The sequence below is a fragment of the Salmo salar genome, chromosome ssa07, assembly GCF_905237065.1.
Source record: "Salmo salar chromosome ssa07, Ssal_v3.1, whole genome shotgun sequence".
In the NCBI taxonomy this organism is placed as follows: Eukaryota; Metazoa; Chordata; class Actinopteri; order Salmoniformes; family Salmonidae; genus Salmo; species Salmo salar.
The window spans coordinates 13530855-13552049 of record NC_059448.1 but is presented as its reverse complement, the minus strand read 5'-3'; the positions used below and the strand labels follow the sequence as shown (position 1 = coordinate 13552049).

The following is a 21195-nucleotide window of genomic DNA, read 5'->3' as shown; positions in this document are numbered from 1 at the left end:
CACCCTATAGCAATAGATCTACCCTAATGACCAACTAGGGATACCAGGGTCACAGACAGACAGAAAGGCACTGAACTTTCTGTTGTTTTCTAAACTTTCGTCTGTTTTAATGCTGTTTTGTTTTTAGATCTCCGTTGAGTATTTCTTATACGGCAAAATCAAATGTGTGTAACATGGGGGACACTCACACACTGGTGGAAGCTGGTGGAGGGAGAAATCACAGTAGAACGGAGAGACACTTCACAGACACAAACACTTTAGTGAAGTGTAACGTGGGGACACTTACACACTGTCGATGTCGATGAGCTGACTCTGGTGCTCGCTCCCCTCAGTGGTCAAGAGGTCCTTGAGGTCTTTGATCTGCTCTGCCAGCTCTGGGTTTAGATTGAACTCCGCTGGGAACTCACTGATCCAGTACCTAGGGAGAGGGAGAGAGGGAGAGAGGGAGAGAGGGAGAGAGGAAGAGAGAGGGAGAAAGGGAGGGAAGGGAAAGAGATAGAGATCGAAAGAGAGAAACACAGAGACAAAGTGAGAGAGAGGTAAGCAATAAAGAAACTTCCCCAACCTAGTAACAAAAGCAATTGTGAATGTGTCTTACTTCACCAAGTGGCAGATTCTTGTCCTGAGCTCAGCGGTGCAGCTCTCCTCCTGTGATCTGATCAACAGTTAAGGTACATAAAACATCTACTAAAACATTTCAAAAACATCCTTTTACAATCAGCATACAACCTGACCATGGCCTGACTACAAAAGACGTCATTGCAACCAGTTTTGCACGCTAGGAACATTCCATCCATCTTACCCTTTCCATTCCATTCACTGGCACCTTAAAGAGTATCTGTTGATCTTACAGTAGCTGACAAGACGTGATAAGCTGTAAGCAGGTGACTAATGGTGAAGGATACTTGAGCAGTAGTTTCTTTGCCATGTCGGTGGAGGGAAGGTACCAAGGGTGCATCATAAGAAACATACGCACTAGGGAGGGGTCCTTCAAAGTGCCCGTCTCATCTGAAAGAGGACAGACGCATTGCTCATCACTCAACAGCCCCTGTATGTCCTTTCAGACAAATTCTAGAAGTCTTACTGCAAATAAGACAACCAATTATTATTGATTTGAGACCGACAACATTAGCTACTTCAGGTGGTGCATGGACATATGGGAAATTGTATATTATTTATCTTCTTCTCCTTGCAATCTGTTCCTGGAAATGTTATTCTGATTGCACAAAGAGTATATGTTGTTTATTTAGACATTGAGTAGTATGTATATTTCAGTGATCATGGACAAATAAAGAGACTGACTGACCAAAGGCTTGGATGCACGCTTCCACCAGCTCATCCACCGTCGCAGACTGATCTAAAGATATGGCCTCCATTTTTCTCCTCCTCCTCTTGTTTCCCAGTGTTCTTTGTCCTCTACCCTTTCTTCCCAATTCAAATGCACTCCTGGGCACAAAACAAAGAAGGTGAAGATATAGAAGATTAAAGGTATTGCACAGAAACACATTTCACCCAAGAAATGTAACTCCTGTACAAAGAAACGAGTGCATAGTAAGAAAGCAAAATAAATGTTGCCGGGTTTGAATGGTTGCCAGTAATAGTCTTATGTCGCTCTGATCTAGTTATGTAAGATATCCAGGAAGTATACAGGAAATGTTGACTAAAACAAAACAATGGAATTAGAACAATAACATGTCTGGATACTGATGGATTGTGGTTAGGTTACATTTGAAAACAGCATACTTCAGCAAACCAACAGATCAAGTGACATACAGTATAACTACAATGGTTCAGTGTCACTACTCTGACATTTTCTAATGAGACGATGTTGCCTATAGAGTATAGTTCTCTCTCTGTGGGTCTAACCCCAAGAAGTTCTGGAAAATGGTTAAAGACCTGAAGAATAAACCCTCCTCCTCACAGCTGCCCATGTCCCTTAAAGTTGATGATGTGGTTGTTACTGACAACAAGCACATGGCTGAGCTCTTTACTCACCACTTCATTAAGTCAGGATTCATATTTAACTCAGCCATGCCTCCTTGCCCGTCCAACATTTCCTCATCTCCCACCCCCAATGCTTCTCCCTCTTTTTCCCCTGCCCCGCAACAAAGTTTCTTCCTGCAGGCAGTCACTGAGTCCGAGGTGCTAAAGGAGCTCCTGAAACTTGACCCCAAAAAAACATCTGGGTCAGATGGTTTAGACCCTTTCTTCTTTAAGGTTGCTGCCCATATCATCGCCAAGCCTATCTCCGACCTGTTTAACCTGTCTCTCCTTTTTGGGGAGGTTCCCATTGCCTGGAAGGCAGACACAGTTCGTCCTTTATTCGTCCTTTATTTAAAGGGGGAGATCAAGCTGGTCCTAACTGTTATAGACCTATTTCTATTTTGCCCTGTTTATCAAAAGTGTTGGAAAAACTTGTAAATAATCAACTGACTGGCTTTCTTGATGTCTATAGTATTCTCTCTGGTATGCAATCTGGTTTCTGCTCAGGTTATGGATGTGTCACTGCAACCTTAAAAAGGTCCTCAATAATGTCACCATTGCCCTTGATTCTAAGCAATATTGTGCTGCTATTTTTATTGACTTGGCCAAAGCTTTTGATGTGGGCCGGCTAAGGAGTATTGGTGTCTCTGAGGGGTCTTTGGCCTGGTTTGCTAACTACCTCTCTCAAAGAGTGCAGTGTATAATGTCAGAAAATCTGCTGTCTCAGCCACTGCCTGTCACCAAAGGAGTATCCCAAGGCTCGATCCTAGGCCCCACGCTCTTCTCAATTTACATCAACAACATAGCTCAGGCAGTAGGAAGCACTCTCATCCATTTATATGCAGATGATACAGTCTTAATACTCAGCTGGCCCCTCCCCAGATATTGTGTTAAATGCTCTACAACAAATCTTTCTTAGTGTCCAACAAGCCTTCTTTACCCTTAACCTTGTTCTGAACACCTCCAAAACAAAGGTAATGTGGTTTGGTAAGAAGAATGCCCCTCTCCCCACAGGTGTGATTACTACCTCTGAGGGTTTAGAGCTTGAGGTAGTCAACTCAACTCATACAAGTACTTGGGAGTATGGCTTCTCTCAGCACATATCAAAGCTGCAGGCTAAAGTTAAATCTAGGCTTGGTTCCTCTATCGTAAATCGCTCCTCTTTCACCCCAGCTGACAACATAACCCTGATTCAGATGATCATCCTTCCCATGCTAGATTACGGAGACATCATTTATTTAGATGTTCTTTACCGTTCGGCCATCAGATTTGCCACCAATGCTCTTTATAGGACACATCACTGCACTCTATACTCCTCTGTAAACTGGTCATCTCTGTATACCCGCCGCAAGACCCACTGGTTGATGCTTATTTTTAAAACCCTCTTAGGCCTCACTTCCCCCTGTCTGACATATTTACTGCAGCCCTCATCCTCCGGAAACAACACATGTTCTGCCAGTCACATTCTGTTAAAGGTCCCCAAAGCACACACATCCCTGGGTCGCTCGTCTTTTCAGTCCGCTGCAGCTTGCGTCTGGAACGAGCTGCAACAAACACTCAAACTGGACATTCAAAGACTCAATCATGGACACTCTTACTGACAGTTGTGGCTGCTTTGCGTGATGTATTGTTGTCTCTAACTTCTTGCCCTTTGTGCTGTTGTCTGTGCCCAATAATGTTTGTACCATGTTTTGTGCTGCTACCATGTTGTGTTGCTACCATGCTCTGTTGTCATGCATTTCTGCCTCGCTATGTTGTCGTCTTAGGTCTCTCTTTATGTAGTGTGGTGTCTCTCTTGTCTTGATGTGTGTTTTGTCCTATATTTTTATTTTTATTTTAAATCTCAGCCCCCGTCCCTGCAGGAGGCTTTTTGCCTTTTGGTAGGACTTCATTGTAAATAAGAATTTGTTCTTAACTGACTTGCCTTGTTAAATAAAAGGTTAAATAAAAAAACATAAATAAATATGACCCAATACTCAGAAATATGTATTTTACAGTACGCACAGGGAACCTCATTGAGATTCGTAGGGACACAACATCCCATACAGAAAAAAAGTACCTTTAAAATACATTTTTAGATTAAAAAAATGTGGATACATGTGAAACATTTAAAATTGGGTAAATAACGTATTATTTTTTTAAATATTTAATAGATTTTAAATACACTTCCCACTTGGTTACGAACACACCATAACACCGCTAACCATCCACTGTAAAAACATATAATACCATTCATTGGAAGCACAAGACCTAGACCTACACTTGGTGGCCAGAAAAAGTATCCCCATTGAACAATACATAAAGAGTAATTTAAGAAGCCAAATGAGGAACCACTTTGGCCACCCTGTAGACTAGATGTCATAGCCATGCATTTCTGTACCATTTCCAAGCATTTGAGCAAAGATGCAAATGTATGTACATGCATATCTGGAATACATTTAAAGGCTTTACATGCAGTTGAGCAAAGATGTAATAAATATACATGTATTTGAAATGTAATTTTTTACCGAATGGGATGTGACTGATAAAAACCCACAGACAACAAGCAGCTGATACAACTGTCAGTCTTGCAATAACCCCCTTTTACCCGGAAAACCACATCTTATCACTTCCTGGAATAGCATTGCAGTCATTAACTTGCACACAGGGGAAAGAATACAAGGCATGTCAATCATCTCACCCTGTAGTTCCACATTCTGTTTTTTCTCAGTATGCTATTTTAGTTAGGTACTGCTCAGCAGGATGGCAACAAATTCTCATGCCTACCTTCCCCATACACACACACACACACACACACACACACACAACTTAGAGAGAAAGAGTGCATTCAATGAGGTCACACTGTTGTCACATTTATGGGGCAGTGAAATACAACTTTTGTCACCAGTCAGGAGATAAAATAGGCCAAACTGAACTCTTAATAAGCACAGTGGGGAGATGAGGTTAGAGCATACAGATGTAGATCTTCATTTAACACAGCTTGCCTTTTTAAACCACAAATACACTACAAGTTTTACATTTTTTGCATTGCAGGAAAGCTCTCCTGCAACAGGGTGATCAGATTAAGATCCTACATCTGTATATTTTGCCTCCAGTTCCCAGGAATTCACATTAGCTCTGAGGCAAGTAAGTAAGTATGTGCATTAGGTCTCCACTGCATAGTGGGTAGAGATGGAGGGTTTCTGTGTGTGTGTGTGTGTGTGTGTGTGTGTGTGTGTGTGTGTGTGTGTGTGTGTGTGTGTGTGTGTGTGTGTGTGTGTTTGGACTCTAGCCTGCACCAGCAAGAAGGGTGATCTTTGGTGTCTGGTTTGCATAGGAATGGATGATGGCACTGCAGCCGAAGTGTGTGTCACAAAAGAAAGAAGCCTTCTTCCCTTGACTGATTCTGCTGCAGAGAGGTGGGTGGACACACTCAATTACAGGCTTCACAAGCAGTCTGAGACACAAACATACACAGGGGCTCAGAGCGGGAGAGAGCGAGAGAGAGAGCGAGTGAGACAGAGACCTCAAAGCCCTTAACCATCAGTCAGTGAAATCAGGATGACAGAGGTGCTGCTGCCACACAGCCTAGTAGTGGGACCCATACCTCTATTAAAAACAAGTGAGAGGTAGGCATTTGTCTGAAGCTGAAAAAGGGTATTCACATGAGCACTACAATGCCTACTTCACCCATGCTCTACCAAGGTTTCCCAGCAACCAGCTTTGACCTACTACATTAGCTATGTTGGTCTATTGTACTTCAAACCATGTGTATGCAAGTTGCTTAGGATTCAAACCTTCTCAAACAGCCTAATTCATACTCTAAAGCCTTGTTCACACTGCAGGCCTTAATGCTCAAATCATTAATCATCCATGGACGTTTCCCAGTTGATTTGAATGTTCAAAATCATAGGGTAAGAACACTTTTAAACCCTCAAAGGATAAGATGATCCAACTTTCAATATGAGTCCTTTTGGCCACAGCAGTCAACTACCTAGCTAGCCACAGCAGTCAACTAGCGAGCTAGCCACAGCAGTCAACTAGCGAGCTAGCCACAGCAGTCAACTAGCGAGCTAGCCACAGCAGTCAACTAGCGAGCTAGCCACAGCAGTCAACTAGCTAGATAGCCACATCAGTCAACTAGCTAGCTGGGTAGCTTTCTAGCACATTCACTCATTTGTTTGTAAACAATTCACAAGCTAGTTAGCTACCACAAGTTCATGTCAAACTGTCAACAGAATAGCTAGCATACAACAAGATATTCCAAATAACAGTCTAAAAACCACTTGAGGGCAAATAAATCAGATTTGACCGTTCAGACACAAGTCACATGGCCAGGAATCAGATTTGTATCTGACTTCAAACCACCTATGAATGTGGTTTGAAACGTCGCTTGAAAATCCGATTCCATGTGCTTTTTGGTTGGCCAGACTGCAGGAAAAAGAACAGATTTGATTCAGATATGCAAATAAATAGGATTTGAGTCACTTCAAAACTGCCAATGTGAAAACGGCTTTAGAGCACATGCTCCCACAATAACGTGATGTGTTCCTCATACAAGGTCATATATTGCATTCTTCCCTCCCCCACACTAAGACATTACCCCATTCCACTAAAAAAAATTGTTTTATTATATGCAAGCTTTGCTTTTATACTTACAATACCGTCAGGCTTAACAGCAGGTATATTTCACTGGTCACCCCCAAAGTTTCCTTCCAGTTCTCTGCTGCCAATGACTGGAACGAACTGCAAAAATCACTGAAGCTGGAGACTCATATCTCCCTCACTTTAAACACCAGCTGTCAGAGCAGCTCACAGATCACTACACCTGTACATAGTCCATCTCTAAATACGCCACCCAACTACCTCATCACCATACTGTTATTTATTTTATTTGTTTTGCTCCTCTGCACCCTAGTATCTCTACTTGCACGCTCATCTTCTGCACATCTATCACCCCAGTGTTTAATTTGCCATACTGTAATAATCTTACCACTATGGCCTATTTATTGCCTCACCCCCCTTATCCTACCTCATTTGCACACACTGTATATAGACTTTCTCTATTGTATTATTGACTGCATGTTTGTTTATTCCATGTGTAACTCTTTGTTGTTGTTTGTGTTGCAGTGCTTTGCTTTATCTTGGCCAGGTCGCAGTTGTAAATGAGAACTTGTTCTCAACTAGACTACCTGGTTAAATGAAGTTGAAATTAAAATAAAAAAATTGAGTGAGCTGTTTTGTCTTGTAGTAATGTGGTGCCTGCCTGTATTTCCTTAAACTTTTATTTTAACAATACATGTCATTTAAAAATAAATATATTTCATTACATCTTTGTTGGTCAGTAGGTACCCAACATAACAGGAAGTGCTGTGTTCGACTCAGTCACTCAGAGATATAGAGGTCTATAGAGCCTGTCTGCATTCCTGATAGCTGTAACCGTTAGCTTATTGGTGTAATACTGACATAAGCTAAGAACCCCTTATTTTCAAAGCATGGGTAAAGTACGCATTGTGGTGCTCATGTGAATTTCCTTTATTTTTCAGTTTCAGACTAATGCCTACTGCTCACTTAAAACATGTTTTTTGGTGTTTTATCTCTATGGTTTTTACACCGGAACAACAAAATTATAATACAGCAAAACACAGCAATAAAAGTAACAGAAATAATGTAGTTATTAGTATTTGTTTAATATTAACAGCTGATTTTCAAGTGGGAAGCAAAAAAAAAAAAACAGAAACCCATTTAAGCCAATATGGAGTAAACTGGAGAAGAAAAATCCCTGATATATCTTTTAACAAGACAAGAGAAAGCTCCTGGAAAAAGACACAAAATAATTGACATGTACTCAATTATTTACATGAAAATCTACTTTAAAAAGTTTACTGAAGAAAGGCCTAGTACTACATTACCTGTAAATAATAGTGAGTTATTACAAAGTACACAATTTACAATCAAATGTACATTCATCAGATATAGTAAATGTTGTACATACAATTCAGGGATGGCCACAATTGCTCTTGAAGAGCTACAGGGTTATGCAGGATTTCTTGTTCAAGCCCAGTTCTACCACACCTGATTCTACTACTCAAGGTCTCGATGAACAGCTGGGGTCTCGATGAACAGCTGGGGTCTCGATGAACAGCTGGGGTCTCGATGAACAGCTGGGGTCTCGATGAACAGCTGGGGTCTCGATGAACAGCTGGGGTCTCGATGAACAGCTGGGGTCTCGATGAACAGCTGAGTAGTAGAATGATGTGTGATAACACTGCATAATCCTGTGGTTCGTCAACAGCAATTTTGGTAACACCTGATACAAACACTGACGAATGACAAACTGCTGAGAAACACCTTTAAAATGAAAAGTTATTAGACGAGTACATAACACTTTTTATGAATACATATTTACACATTTGACATTGGATAGGTAGTCTAAATCCTTTAGCCACAAATGTTCTAAGTTGTTGTACACAGTTGTTGTACACAGCTGTCCGACTCCAGTGAAAGAGCACCCACTACCGCATTTATAAATGCAGTAGAAATATGAAAACAGATGGGAGTACTCACCGATTTGGAACAGAACATACGTAAGTGCTACTGATAGTGTGCGCGTGTGAATAAGCCTAAATCAGCTCCATGTGGGCCTAACAAATTTCTTAGCTTCTCAAAATGACCGAAAGTTGTGCCTGAAAAGTAGAACCGTTTACAACCTGTACAACTTATCGCATGCCTTTGTACCGGAGGGATGGCGTGCATCTGACGGATGAGGGCAACGACGTCTTCCTTGAGAGTGGGTCTCTTCACCGTTCTCTATTCCGTAGTAGCAAGACACACGCACTAGTACACGTCACGCTCCCTGTCCCTTGTCAATCAACCATGCCAAACAAACCCAAATGCTCTTTTAAGAGACACCTAATACATTCAAATAAGCAGAAACTGTGGGAGAATGGTCAAAATATCCCCTCCGGTAGGACAACCCAGGACCTTCAAATACCAGGGCGTTGACGCTATCCGTTACGTTATAGATATGTCAACTTGACACTATTTAAATGGACAGTCTTGGTGAAGACGTAACTTGACGTAATTTGCTCCAAAAAAAATTAGTTCATTCACTCAGTGTCGATTGAACGTTTATTTATCTTGCTTGGTTAAAGAAACATATTTCTAAAACAGTTAACCAAATTGGCAAACATTCCGTTTTCTTTTGACTGAACACAGGTCACGCAAGCAAGCAATGATCATTATGATGTTGTGGATGCTTCGTGTACAACTCGGACCCCTGATACTTTTTACTTGCAACTTCAGGTTTTCGGGAGGACATTGAAAAGTAACTTGACACTGTTGATCAGTCTGAGAAAATTTGGATTATAAAGACAAGAAGAAAATTGCATTGAGAGAGGAGCGAGCATACTGAATTAAAGTAAGGGCTTAAGTCTGTTCTGGTGTGTGCATGTATTATAAATTAGCACGTGGCAGTTCTCCCAAAGTTGTCTAAGTTTGGTGCATCTAACTGGCTCTAGCTGCCAAGGACATTCGCTAGCGTAATTGTTTGTGCTCTGATTACATGAAAGTGTCCAGGTCAACAGTTTACACAGATTACTTAAACCTTCCATAGCAAAATATACCTAGCTAGCTTCCTTCTGCTTCTAATCCAACTGGTGAAAGCTAGATAGCTGAAACTGCTAGCCTTCTACTAGCTAGTTGCTACTGTTGTACAGCAACCAAGTAAGTTATAAACGGTTTGAGAACTCAGAGATTCGGCTGAAAAGATGTTAGCATTGTAAGAAATGCTACAAAAAGGTAGCACATCATTGGATTTTATTGGGCAGAAATGTACATGTGAGAGCAGTAAATAGTGAATTTAATCAAAACTGTTGAACCTACAAACCTATTTAGTCCAAATGGAACTAAGTCACCTTATGGATGCTGTAGCCTCGTTTTAATCCGTCGTCTAGAATTTGAGCTAGGTTTGGGCAAAACATTTTCTGACGACCCTAATGCTAACAACCCTTTCAAAAATACAGTATAGTGGTTCTTGGTAATGGCCAGACGGATCATGGCGAGAGGTGGGCAGTGTACCTAAATTCAAGTTGATTGTCATCAACATTGGTGTCGTATTGTCTTAGATATAATAATTATTTTAATTGATTGGGATTATATAGCACTTTTCTACCAACGAGGTACACAAAGCACTTTACATAGTAGGGGGAAAGTCACCTCATCCCCTAGCAATGTGTACCACCCACCTGGGTAATGCACAGCAGACATTTTGTTCCAGAACACTCACCACACATCAGCTGGAGAGGTGAGGAGTGATATATAAAATTAGGGGGATGATTAGGTGGCCAGGTTGCGAGTTTTGCCATGACACCAGGGTTACAACCCCTACTCTTACAATAAGTGCCATGGGATTTATTAATGACCACAGAGAGTCAGGACACCGGTTTAACTTCCCATTCGCAAAATGTCCCCTTCACTGCCCTGAGATCTACACTGAACAAAAATATAAATGCAACATGTAGAGTTGGTCCCATGTTTCATGAGCTGAAAAATAAAATACATTTTCCATAGACACACAACTTTTTTCTCTCAAATTTTGTCAACAAATGTGTTTACATCCCTGTTAGTGAGCATTTCTCATTTGCCAAGATAATCCATCCACCTGACAGGTGTGGCATATCAAGAAGATGATTAAACGGCAAAATCATTACACAGGTGCACCTTGTGCTGGGGACAATAAAAGGTCACTCTAAAATGTGCAGTTTTGTCACAACACAATGCCACAGGTGTCTCAAGCTTTGAGGGAGCGTGAATTGGCATTCTGACTTGCAGGAATGTTCGCTAGAGCTGTTGCCAGAGAATGTAATGTTAATTTCTCTACTATAAGCCACCTCCAACGTTGTTTTAAAGTATTTTGCAGTACGTCCAACCGGCCTCACAACCGCAGACCACATGTATGGCGTTGTGTGGGCGAGCAGTTTGCTGATGTTAATGTTGTGAAGAGAGTTCCCCATGGTGGCTGTGGGGTTATGGTATGGGCAGGCATAAGCTACAGACAACGAACACAATTGCATTTTATCGATGGCAATTTGAATGCACAGTGATACACACGGAGGCGGACACACTGATTTATGCACACACACACACACACACACACACACACACAGAGACACCTGCCCTACCACACACACACATACGCACACACACCCTCCTTGCACCATCAATGACATCCATCATGGTATTGAAAATCCCATGATGAGCCAATGCAAATGTCAGCAGTAAATCCCCAGGGCTGATGTGATATGCCCATGCCTCCCACACATACTGCCATTGATTGGTCTAGAATAGATTCTCCCCAGCATTCCGGGAAAAGGCTCATGATTAATGTCATCAGTGATAATAGCCATGGGCCGCCACTGTAAAGGAACCAGAGGAAGGATGCATTCCTTAATTCAGACTAATGAGTATTCTATATGTACCAGACCCCGCTCACCCGCTCACTCCACCCCAGGCTCTGATTGGTGACCCTTTCCCCAATCTGAATAGGTATTTTAAAGAAATGCACACATTACCTTGAATTGCAACAGGCTGCCTCAACCCTAATCCATTTCGGAAGATGTAAAGGTATCTGAGCCTGTAACAGTGGTTGGCGTTGGGAGAAATATATGATCGCCATCTACCCAGCACCCACTGGGGTTCAAGTCCAGGAAGTGGTGCAGGGGAGGGGCTGTTGTTGCATGACAGATATAGACTTCTATATAGGCACCTTCTGAAAGCTAGTTTCTATTTTGAGTGTCGAGTACGAGGATCAGGAAGGGCCACACATCCTGCCCGGGGCTGTGGTATCTCTGGGACAGGCATGGTACAGAGGGAGGTTAGGTTACTGCTGCTAACAGAGATTAGTGATGAGAATCGCCAGAGGGAGGGAGAGAGAGAGAGTGAGAGACAGGGAGCAAGAGATGGAAAGAGAAATGGAGGGAAAGTGTGTAGGAAAGAAAGACATGGGAAACAGAGTGGGAGACGGAGAGATGATGGGAAAAGGGAGTAGAAGACAACAGAGATCGCTCCCATAAACTAGTGACAACAATCCCTAAAGTGTGTGTGGGGAAAGCAACACATACTCCCTGTCATACTTATGAATACAGAAATAAAAGAGGGAAGTTTCTTCAGAGGAACTTTGTTTCTTGATTGTAAAATGCACTGTAGACAGAACACAGCTGCAGAAAACAGACCTGGATTCAAATACTATTTGAAATCTTTCAAATACATAGGAACATTTTGCCAGGCAAGCTCAATCATGCACAGACAACGCATTTAAAATGATTTCAAATAGTATTTGAACGCAGGTCTTCTATATAATCATGTATATTATGGCAGGCATTGTGGTATGAAAGCCTGTATGTTTTCATTTCTTTATACAGATGCTTCCTGTTCAACTTTTGTCCTCTGCCAGATGTGACAACTAGCTACATAAGTAACATAACAAATGCCGGAAGTCTGTGGGTGGGTGTTTTTACTATCCTTGTGGGGACCAGAAGTCCTCACAAGGATAGTAAAACAGGGAACATTTTCACTGGTCCCCACGAGGAAAAAAGGCTATTTTAGGGTTAGGTGACAATTAGGGTTTCAATTTGGGTTTAGGGTTCGGGGTTAGGGAAAGAAGGATTTTGAATGGAAATCAATTGTTTCGTCCCCACAAGAACAGTAAAACAAACGTGTGTGTGTGTGTGTGTGTGTGTGTTTGTATTTTGAATAAGTTGCTCAAGGATTACATGAACAATGAGTTTAGCTGATATTGATATCTCTTCTTCATACTCCTCATTGAAATCACCAAGTAAAAAGACAGTACGGTTAACACATTCTCTCACTTAGCGTTATCTCCTCACACACACACACCCTATAATGTTAACATATTTTGCATTACTCATCTCATATGTATATACTGTATTCTATTCCATTCTACCCTATTTTAATCTGTACTGCGCCGACATTGCTCGTCCAAATATAAAAAATAAAAATAAAAATATATATATTCTTAATTCCATTATTTTAGATGTGTGTGTATTGTTGTTAAATTGTTAGATATTACTTCTTAGATATTACTGCACTGTCGGAGCTAGAAACACAAGAATTTCGCTACACCTGCAATAACATCCGCTAAACATGTGTATGTGACCAATAAAATTTGATTCGGTACTCCTATTTCTATGCTGAAAGATGTGTGAGATGAGAACACACGCACCCAGAGCAAGACGAGAGTGACAGATCAACTGAGAAATGACTCGCCTCGGCCTGGTTACGGTAACTACCCACAAGGCACTATGCCAAGACACTTTTGTTTTTCTTTAATTTCTCTCTCTCCCCCCCCTTCATCATTCCTCTCTTCTGTCTCTAACTCCCCGCAGTGCTGAATTGAGAGTTTCAGAATTTGCTACCTGTTATTGATGGACTGTCGTGGTCCCTGAGGCAGGCTAACCGTCTCTCAGCCAGCTATCATTAAACTCCCCACAATGCAAATATGGGACAATTTTTTTACCCCGCGGGCAGATGACGAACAGCACCAGGTCCACTATAGCCAATATGATACATGCATTATAGACCGAGATAAGCTTTGACTATCCCAGGAGGACATCCTCAAAATATCCTCACTCAAAACGCCAGTACAGACCTGGGATTAAATAATATTAATTTGCTTTCAAATACGGTTTTTTGATTGAGGGTTTGCACTTTTGGGACTACTCCGTTGGTTCCATTTGCTCCCCTGGGCAAGCTCAATCAAGCGCAGATAAAGTTATTTGTACGAAGACAATTACTATTTGAACGCAGTCAGAACTATGAATCAGTTCCATTGACATTCTCAAGTAACAACGAGTAATGTCTAGTATTAAAGTCACATACCTCCCTTTTCTTTAGTCTTGTTTAAAAGCCAACCACACATACTGCGTTTTCTCTAGATGGCGCCAGAGAAGGCAGACGTTTTACATGCCCCCAGCCGATTGTGTTTTTTTGTTTGTTTATTTGCGTTGTTTGGATCTTAATCTTTTACTTATTTTGTACACAATGTTGCCGCTACCGTCTCTCAGGACTGTGATTACTCACCACGAACTAGCAGAGTCCATGAATCTGACGAGCCCGACGCAAAGAATATACTGCTTCCTCGGGAATAGGCCCCCCTCCCCGTGATCTGTGTGAAGAGGAGAAAGAGGGGCCCAAGGTCGGGCTGCATTCTGAGAATTAGTCCGATTAATTGGTATCAGCTTTCTTTGGTCCTCCAATAATCGGTATCCGTGTTGAAAAATCATAATCGGCCGACCTCTAGTACATACCCCAACCAGAAGCCATGGATTGCAAGCAGCACCCTCACTGAGCTAAAGGCTAGAGCTTCCGCTTTTCAAGGAACGGGACTCTAACCCGGAAGCTTATAAGAAATCCCGCTATGCCCTCCGACGGACCATCAAACAGGCAAAGCATCAATACAGGACTAAGATCGAGTGGTACTACACCGGCTCTGACACGCGTCGGATGTGGCAGGGCTTGCAAACCATTACAGACTACAAAGGGAAGCACAGCCGAGAGCTGCCCAGTGACACGAGCCTACCAGACGAGCTAAACTAATAACACTGAAACATGCATGAGAGCACCAGCTGTTCCAGAAGACTGTGTGATCACGCTCTCCGCAGCCGATCTGAAGGCCGCAGGGCCAGACGGATTACCAGGACGTGTACTGCGAGCATGCGCTGACCAACTGGCAAGTGTCTTCACTGACATTTTCAACCTCTCCCTGTCCGAGTCTGTAATACCAACATGTTTTAAGCAGACCACCATAGTCCCTGTGCCCAAGAACACTAAGGTAAACTGCCTAAATGACTACCAACACGTAGCACTCACGTCTGTAGCCATGAAATGAAGTGCTTTGAAAGGCTGGTAATGGCTCACATCAACACCATTATCCCAGAAACACTAGACCCACCCTAATGTGCATACCGCCCCAACAGATCCACAGATGATGCAATCTCTATTGCACTCCACACTGCCCTTTCCCACCTGGACAAAAGGAACGCCTATGTGAGAATGCTATTAATTGACTACAGCTCAGCGTTCAACACCATAGTGCCCTCAAAGCTCATCAATAAGCTAAGGACCCTGGGACTAAACACCTCCCTCTGCAACTGGATCCTGGACTTCCTGACAGGCCGCCCCCAGGTGGTAAGGGTAGGTGGTAACAACACATCCGCCACGCTGATCCTCAACACAGGGGCACCTCAGGGGTGTGTGCTCAGTCCCCTCCTGTACTCACTGTTCACTCATGACTGACTGGCCAGGCACGACTCCAACACCATCATTAAATTTGCTGATGACACAACAGTGGTAGGCCTGATCAACGACGGTCTTGAGGGAGGAGGTCAGAGACCTGGCCGTGTGGTGCCAGGACAACAACCTCTCTCAATGTGATCAAGACAAAGGAGATGATTGTTAACTACAGGAAAAATAGAACCGAGCACGCCCCCTTTCTCATCGACGGGGCTGTTGTGGAGCAGGTTGAGAGCTTCCTTGGTGTCCACATCACCAACAAACTACCATGGTCCGAGCACACCAAGACAGTCGTGAAAAGGGCACAACAAAACCTATTCCCCCTCAGGAGACTGAAAAGATTTTGCATGGGTCATTAGATCCTCAAAAGGTTCTACAGTTGCACCATCGAGAGCATCCTGACTGGTTGCATCACTGCCTGGTATGGGAACTGCTCGGGCTCCGACCGCAAGGCACTACAGAGTTCCGGTCTACTTAATGGGGTGGGTCTCCCATAGACACCAACGCAATAGCAGCTGGGTCTGGTCTACTTAGTTCATTGACTTTCATTGAACCAGAAAAAAACCTCAGAGTAGGGTGTCTTGCTTGCTCTTCCATCTCTGCTATGGCTGTGTGCAAGATGGGGACTTGGGGCATGATAGGAATGAAGATAACTCTGAAAAGTCCACATTTGTATCTAGCTATTAGATAAACACTGAGCAATAGAAGGGTCTCTGTGTGGATTTTTGTGGACACAGACATAAACTGAGGTCAAAACAGGAATAATGAAATGTACGAACACACGCTCTATTGCAGGAGTATGGTAAATTAGTTTAAACAAGTGAAGCGTATACTTTCACACCTGTTGCAGATACTGGATGTAGACAGTGCACTCTAGTCAGAATAAGCATCAATACTCTGCTTTTACTACTCAACAGGGCAGATACTCCTGTGTGGTCACCCATTGTCTTTCCATTTGTTCTCCCAGCCACCTCATTGACTATGTATCACCTGGCTGCTTTTGCCCTTTAAGGTGAAAGGAGCACTGACAGGATGAAATTGCCCAGGTCCTCTCTGGCTCCTCTCAGGAACGTGTGGGGGAGTGAAGGCGAGAGAGAGAGATGAACGAATGAGGGAGAGAAATAGAGGTAGAGAAAGTAGGAGATGGAGGAAGGGAGGGAAAGAAAGAAAAAGTGAAAGAGAACGAGAGGAGGGAGAGAGTAGGAGAGGAGGCAGTGAAGCGTACCCCAGTGATGTGACTGCATGCCTCTGGTTAGCTGCTTCCCTGTAATTACTTTCTTTGTTGGTTTATTTTGCTCTCCTGAGATTGATTTTACTTCCTCTGTCTTTCTACTGATCAGCTTCTGTACTTCCTTCTTCCATCCTTCTCTTTCTCACTCTCCTCCACTCCTAAATCCCTCTCTACCACCACCCCCCACCACCACTTTCCTTCTCCCTCCCCCCCCCCCCCTCCTCCTCTAACCAGATCTCAGTCCTTTGGCATAAATTAGCCCTTTACAAAGAATCCAATTAAGGCCAGTTTGCCTAACAAGGCACTGGGGCATGGCGGCGTTGACGCAAGTCAGAGAGGTCGCTGGCTGCTCTAGGAGGCTTTGGGAGAGGCAATGTGCCCGCAGAAAGAGGAGAGAGGAGGTGAGTTACTGTATATACGGGGAGAGATCTATTTCCTAACTATCCATCACACCCACCCTTGTGAATTCCTTTTGTTCATGCTGCTGAGGTGTGGATCACCAAACAAATGACTTGTAGGTTCTATCACGCCACATGTAACGGAGGTTCTTTTGATGGATTTACCCACCCCATTAAGTATTTTATTGGTTCCGGTAAATTGACTGAGAACACATTCTCATTTACAGCAACGACCTGGGGAATAGATACAGGGTAGGCAATTGGTGAATGAGCCAATGAGTAACCTTGCCTGAGATCTAAAGACTTGCGTTAACTCCTGAGCTAATGCGCTGGCTTCAGCTCAGAGGGATAACGATCTGGCAGCATGCAGGAGAACCAGGGTTCAAACACTTCTCTCAGTGGGCCTTTGAAGGAACATAGCGCAAGAAGAAGGCATAATATAAAGTAAATGGCACATGGATCAATCAACTAAGAAATTGGTTGTTTTGATTTTGACTAATTGTCTGATTTGATTGTGCAATGGCGTTTGTATTGAAAGTGCTGCATACTATGTGCGGTGGCTAAAGGGAGGACAGTGGATGGATGCAAGGACAGTGGATGGATAAAAACATATTTTACATGATGGCGCAATTCTCTCAATCAGAAACGGATTCGCAAAAAGAGCAGAGTAAGAAGCATGTTACCCAATATTAAAATAATTGCAGCAGTTAATCAACAACATAAACACTCAGCTCGTCATGCAACTTGAACAGAATCTCGCCAAAACAAGCTGATAAGGTTTGACTTTAGAAGACCTGTACATATACACTACATGGTATGTGGACACCCCTTCAAATTAGAGGATCCGGCTATTTCAGCCACAACCGCTGCTGACAGGTGTATAAAAATCGAGCACACAGCCATGCAATCTCCATAGACAAACATTGGCAGTGGAATGACCTTACTGAAGAGCTCAGCGACTTTCAACGTGGCACCGTCATAGGATGCCACTTTTCCAACAAGTCAGTTCGTCAAATTTCTGCCCTGCTAGAGCTGCCCCACAAGCTCACAGAACGGGACCGCCGAGTGCCGAAGCGTGTAGCGCGTAAAGATCGTCTTTCCTCGGTTGGTGTATCTGTACTTTACTATTTATATTTTGGACAACTTTTACTTCACTACATTCCTAAAGAAAATATTGTACTTTTTACACCATACATTTTCCCTGTCAACCAAAAGTACTCGTTACATTTTGAATGCTTAGCAGGACAGGAAAATAGTCAAATTCGTGCAATTATCAAGAGAACACGTGGTGATCCCTACTGCCTCTGGCAAACTCACTAAACACAAATGCATCTTTTGTAAATAATGTCTGAGTGTTGGAGTGTGCCCCTGGCTATTCATACATTTTAAAAACAGTCTGCCCCTTTACCCCTACCTACATGTACATATTACCTCAATTACCTCATCTGACCTGTTCCCCAAGACATTGACTCGGCACCTGTACGCCCTGTATATACTGTAGCCTCGTTATTGGATTCTGTTACTTTAGTAAATATTTTCTTAACTTTACTTTTCTTAAAACTGCATTGTTGGTTAAGGGTTTGTAAGTAAGCATTTCACGGTAAGGTCTACACCTCTTTTAGTCGGTGCATGTGGCAAATACATTTTGATTTGATTAATATAAGGATTTATACTTTTACTTTTGATACTTAAGTATATTTGAGCAATTACATTTACTTTTGATATTTAAGTATATTTAAAACCAAATACTTTTACTCAAGTAGTATTTTACTGGCTGACTTTCACTTTTACTAGAGTAACTTTCTATTACGGTATCTATACATTTACTCAAGTATGACAATTGGGTACTTTTTCCACCACTGGTCGAGATCAGTCTGGAAGAACTTGACTGGCCTGCACAGAGCCCTGACCTCAACCCCATCGAACACCTTTGAGATTAATTGGAACGCCGACAGCGAGCCAGGCATATTCACCCAACATCAGTGGCCAACCTCAATAATGCTCTTTTGGCTGAATGGAAGCAAGTCCCTGCAGCAATTTTCCAACATCTAGTAGGAAGCCTTCCCAGAAGAGTGGAAGCTGTTATAGCAGCAAAGAGGGACCAACTCCATATTAATGCCCATGATTTTGGAATGAGATGTTCGACGAGCAGGTGTCCACATACGTTTGGCCATGTAGTGTATATCTCCCATCATCCCACTGTATTGCTGTAATGTTCTTTGTCAGAAGCTTTATTGAAAACCCCCAGACAGACAGACTTACAAGTCAAAGCCTTAAAGGCTTTGGTTGTTACAATTCTAATAGTTCGCCGAATTTCAGTTTGTGACAAAACAAGCAAGTATAGTGTAGAGAATAATTGTAACATCTAACCGCTGTGAAATATCTTTTCCATAACCAAAAGTATTGTATTTTCAGCTTTTTGAAGCTGGTGTACAAAACTGAAAGTAAAAGACGCCAACATGAAACTTAAGAACGGGAAGCATAGAAATTGTGCACATAGAACAGATCTACCGCTACTTAGACTTGCATTCAATGAGAATGACAGATTTATAACTCACATTTTTATGTGGATTTGGTTGCTCAAAAAGTTACATATTGCAGCTTTAAGTCTGACAGAAAACATCCTAGCAGGTCAAATCAGTGAGGCTGCAGACCAAAAAAAAACATCCAGAACACCAGGCCCTGTCCTAATCCCCGCTGCTCCGTGGACAGTTGGAGGAAAGTGCCTGACAGAGCCGGTGGAGTCAAGCCGCCCACGGCCCTGTCTGCGCTCCCACACACACAGAGTAATGTAGGGGTTTTCTCCAACAGTGAATTCAGCAGAAGTTCCACCCCCATTCATTTTCAACAAGGGCACACAGAGAAAATGTGCAGGGGATTGTGGGAAGGTGAGCGGCGAGGACCCTACTAGTGGAGCGGTAGAAAAGGTTGAACTTTATGCATATTTCAAGCGCAGCGTTGGAGACGCGGCGGAATTAAGCGTTGGAGCGAAGCCTTGTCAAGATGAGGCGTCGCTCTGGTCAAAACCCACTAATGAGGCCGGTGGACTGATACCCAAACAAAGTAAGCCTGGGTTTGACCTGCGGAGCCACACATAGCATGGTGCACAGACTGGAATGTAACCCAATGCTCATAGCTGATTCATATCACTGTGTATAGAGATTTATATGCTGTAATCAGTGGTGGGTAGCAGCACTCCAAAGCGCTTATGAATAACATTAGACCTAATAGTTAGTGCACGTGTGCTGTGTAGCTATTATTGCCCTTGTACCCTGTACCCTGGGTCTCGACCCGCCCTGTGCAACTGGGTCCTGGACTTTGACGGGACGCCTCCAGGTGGTGAGGTTAGGAAACAACATCTCCACCCCGCTGATCCTCAACACTGAGGCCCCACAAGGGTGCGTTCTCAGCCCTCTCCTGTACTCCCTGTTCACCCATGACTGCGTGGCCATGCACGCCTCCAACTCAATCATCAAATTTGCAGACGACGCTACAGTAGTAGGCTTGATTACCAACAACGACGAGACGGCTTACAGGGAGGAGGTGAGGGCCTTTGGAGTGTGGTGTCAGGAAAATAACCTCTCAATCAATGTCAACAAAACAAAGGAGATGATCGTGGACTTCAGGAAACAGCAGAGGGAGCAGCCCCCTATCTACATCGACGGGACAGTAGTGGAGAAGGTGGAAAGTTTTAAGTTCGTCGGCGTACACATCACAGACAAACTGATTTTTTTTTTACATATATATTATTCATACTAATTCTGATTGGCTGAGCCTGGTACCCCAGTGGGTCGGCCTGGCTCCCAAGTGGGTGGGCCTATGCCTTCCCATGCCCACCCATGGATGCGCCCCTGCCCAGTATGTGAAATCCATAGATTAGGGCCTAATTAGGGCCTAATTCATTTCAATTGACGGATTTCCTTATATGAACTGTGACTCAGCAAAATCTTTTAAATTGTTGCATGTTGTGTTTATATTTTTGTTCAGTATAGATAAATAGCCATACAGTGAGTTGCTCCGTGTTGAACAATGATGTAATGAGGTCTATAGCTGCTATTGTACCTCCCTAATTACAAAGAGGGTAGAATAGCCAGCCCAGACTAAACAGCTGTGGTAACATTATCTATGGCAGTCTTAACGTGATAACCCTGTCTGTCTCATACACAAATATAGCCTATCTATTTCATCCAATAGGCGTGAGAATACGCTCACCCTGGTACTCGTCTACTGTGAAAACCACAAAGGTGCGGTTTGCTAGAGAATGCAATAACGCGCCACTGCCTACTGTTCACT

General features: G+C 43.0%; 1 protein-coding gene across 6 annotated transcripts in view; it reads right to left on the bottom strand.

The window, feature by feature from the left end:
• LOC106608563 (RAS guanyl-releasing protein 2) overlaps nucleotides 1-21195 on the bottom strand; it is a 52321-nt gene that overhangs the window by 30303 nt on the left and 823 nt on the right. Inside the window, exons 1-6 of one of the 6 annotated variants that reach the window (XM_045721569.1) lie at nucleotides 8530-9611; nucleotides 8038-8202; nucleotides 1307-1446; nucleotides 906-1008; nucleotides 599-655; nucleotides 287-418 (exon numbers count right to left, since the gene is read on the bottom strand). In XM_045721569.1, the coding sequence (XP_045577525.1) occupies nucleotides 287-418; nucleotides 599-655; nucleotides 906-1008; nucleotides 1307-1376 (362 nt within the window). In that variant the 5' untranslated portion in view covers nucleotides 1377-1446; nucleotides 8038-8202; nucleotides 8530-9611. Of the gene's footprint in view, nucleotides 1-286; nucleotides 419-598; nucleotides 656-905; nucleotides 1009-1306; nucleotides 1447-1995; nucleotides 2037-6621; nucleotides 6643-8037; nucleotides 8203-8529; nucleotides 9612-11534; nucleotides 11695-21195 lie in introns of those variants that run through there. The other 5 variants (XM_045721568.1, XM_045721564.1, XM_045721567.1 and 2 more) reach the window with 5 other exon arrangements.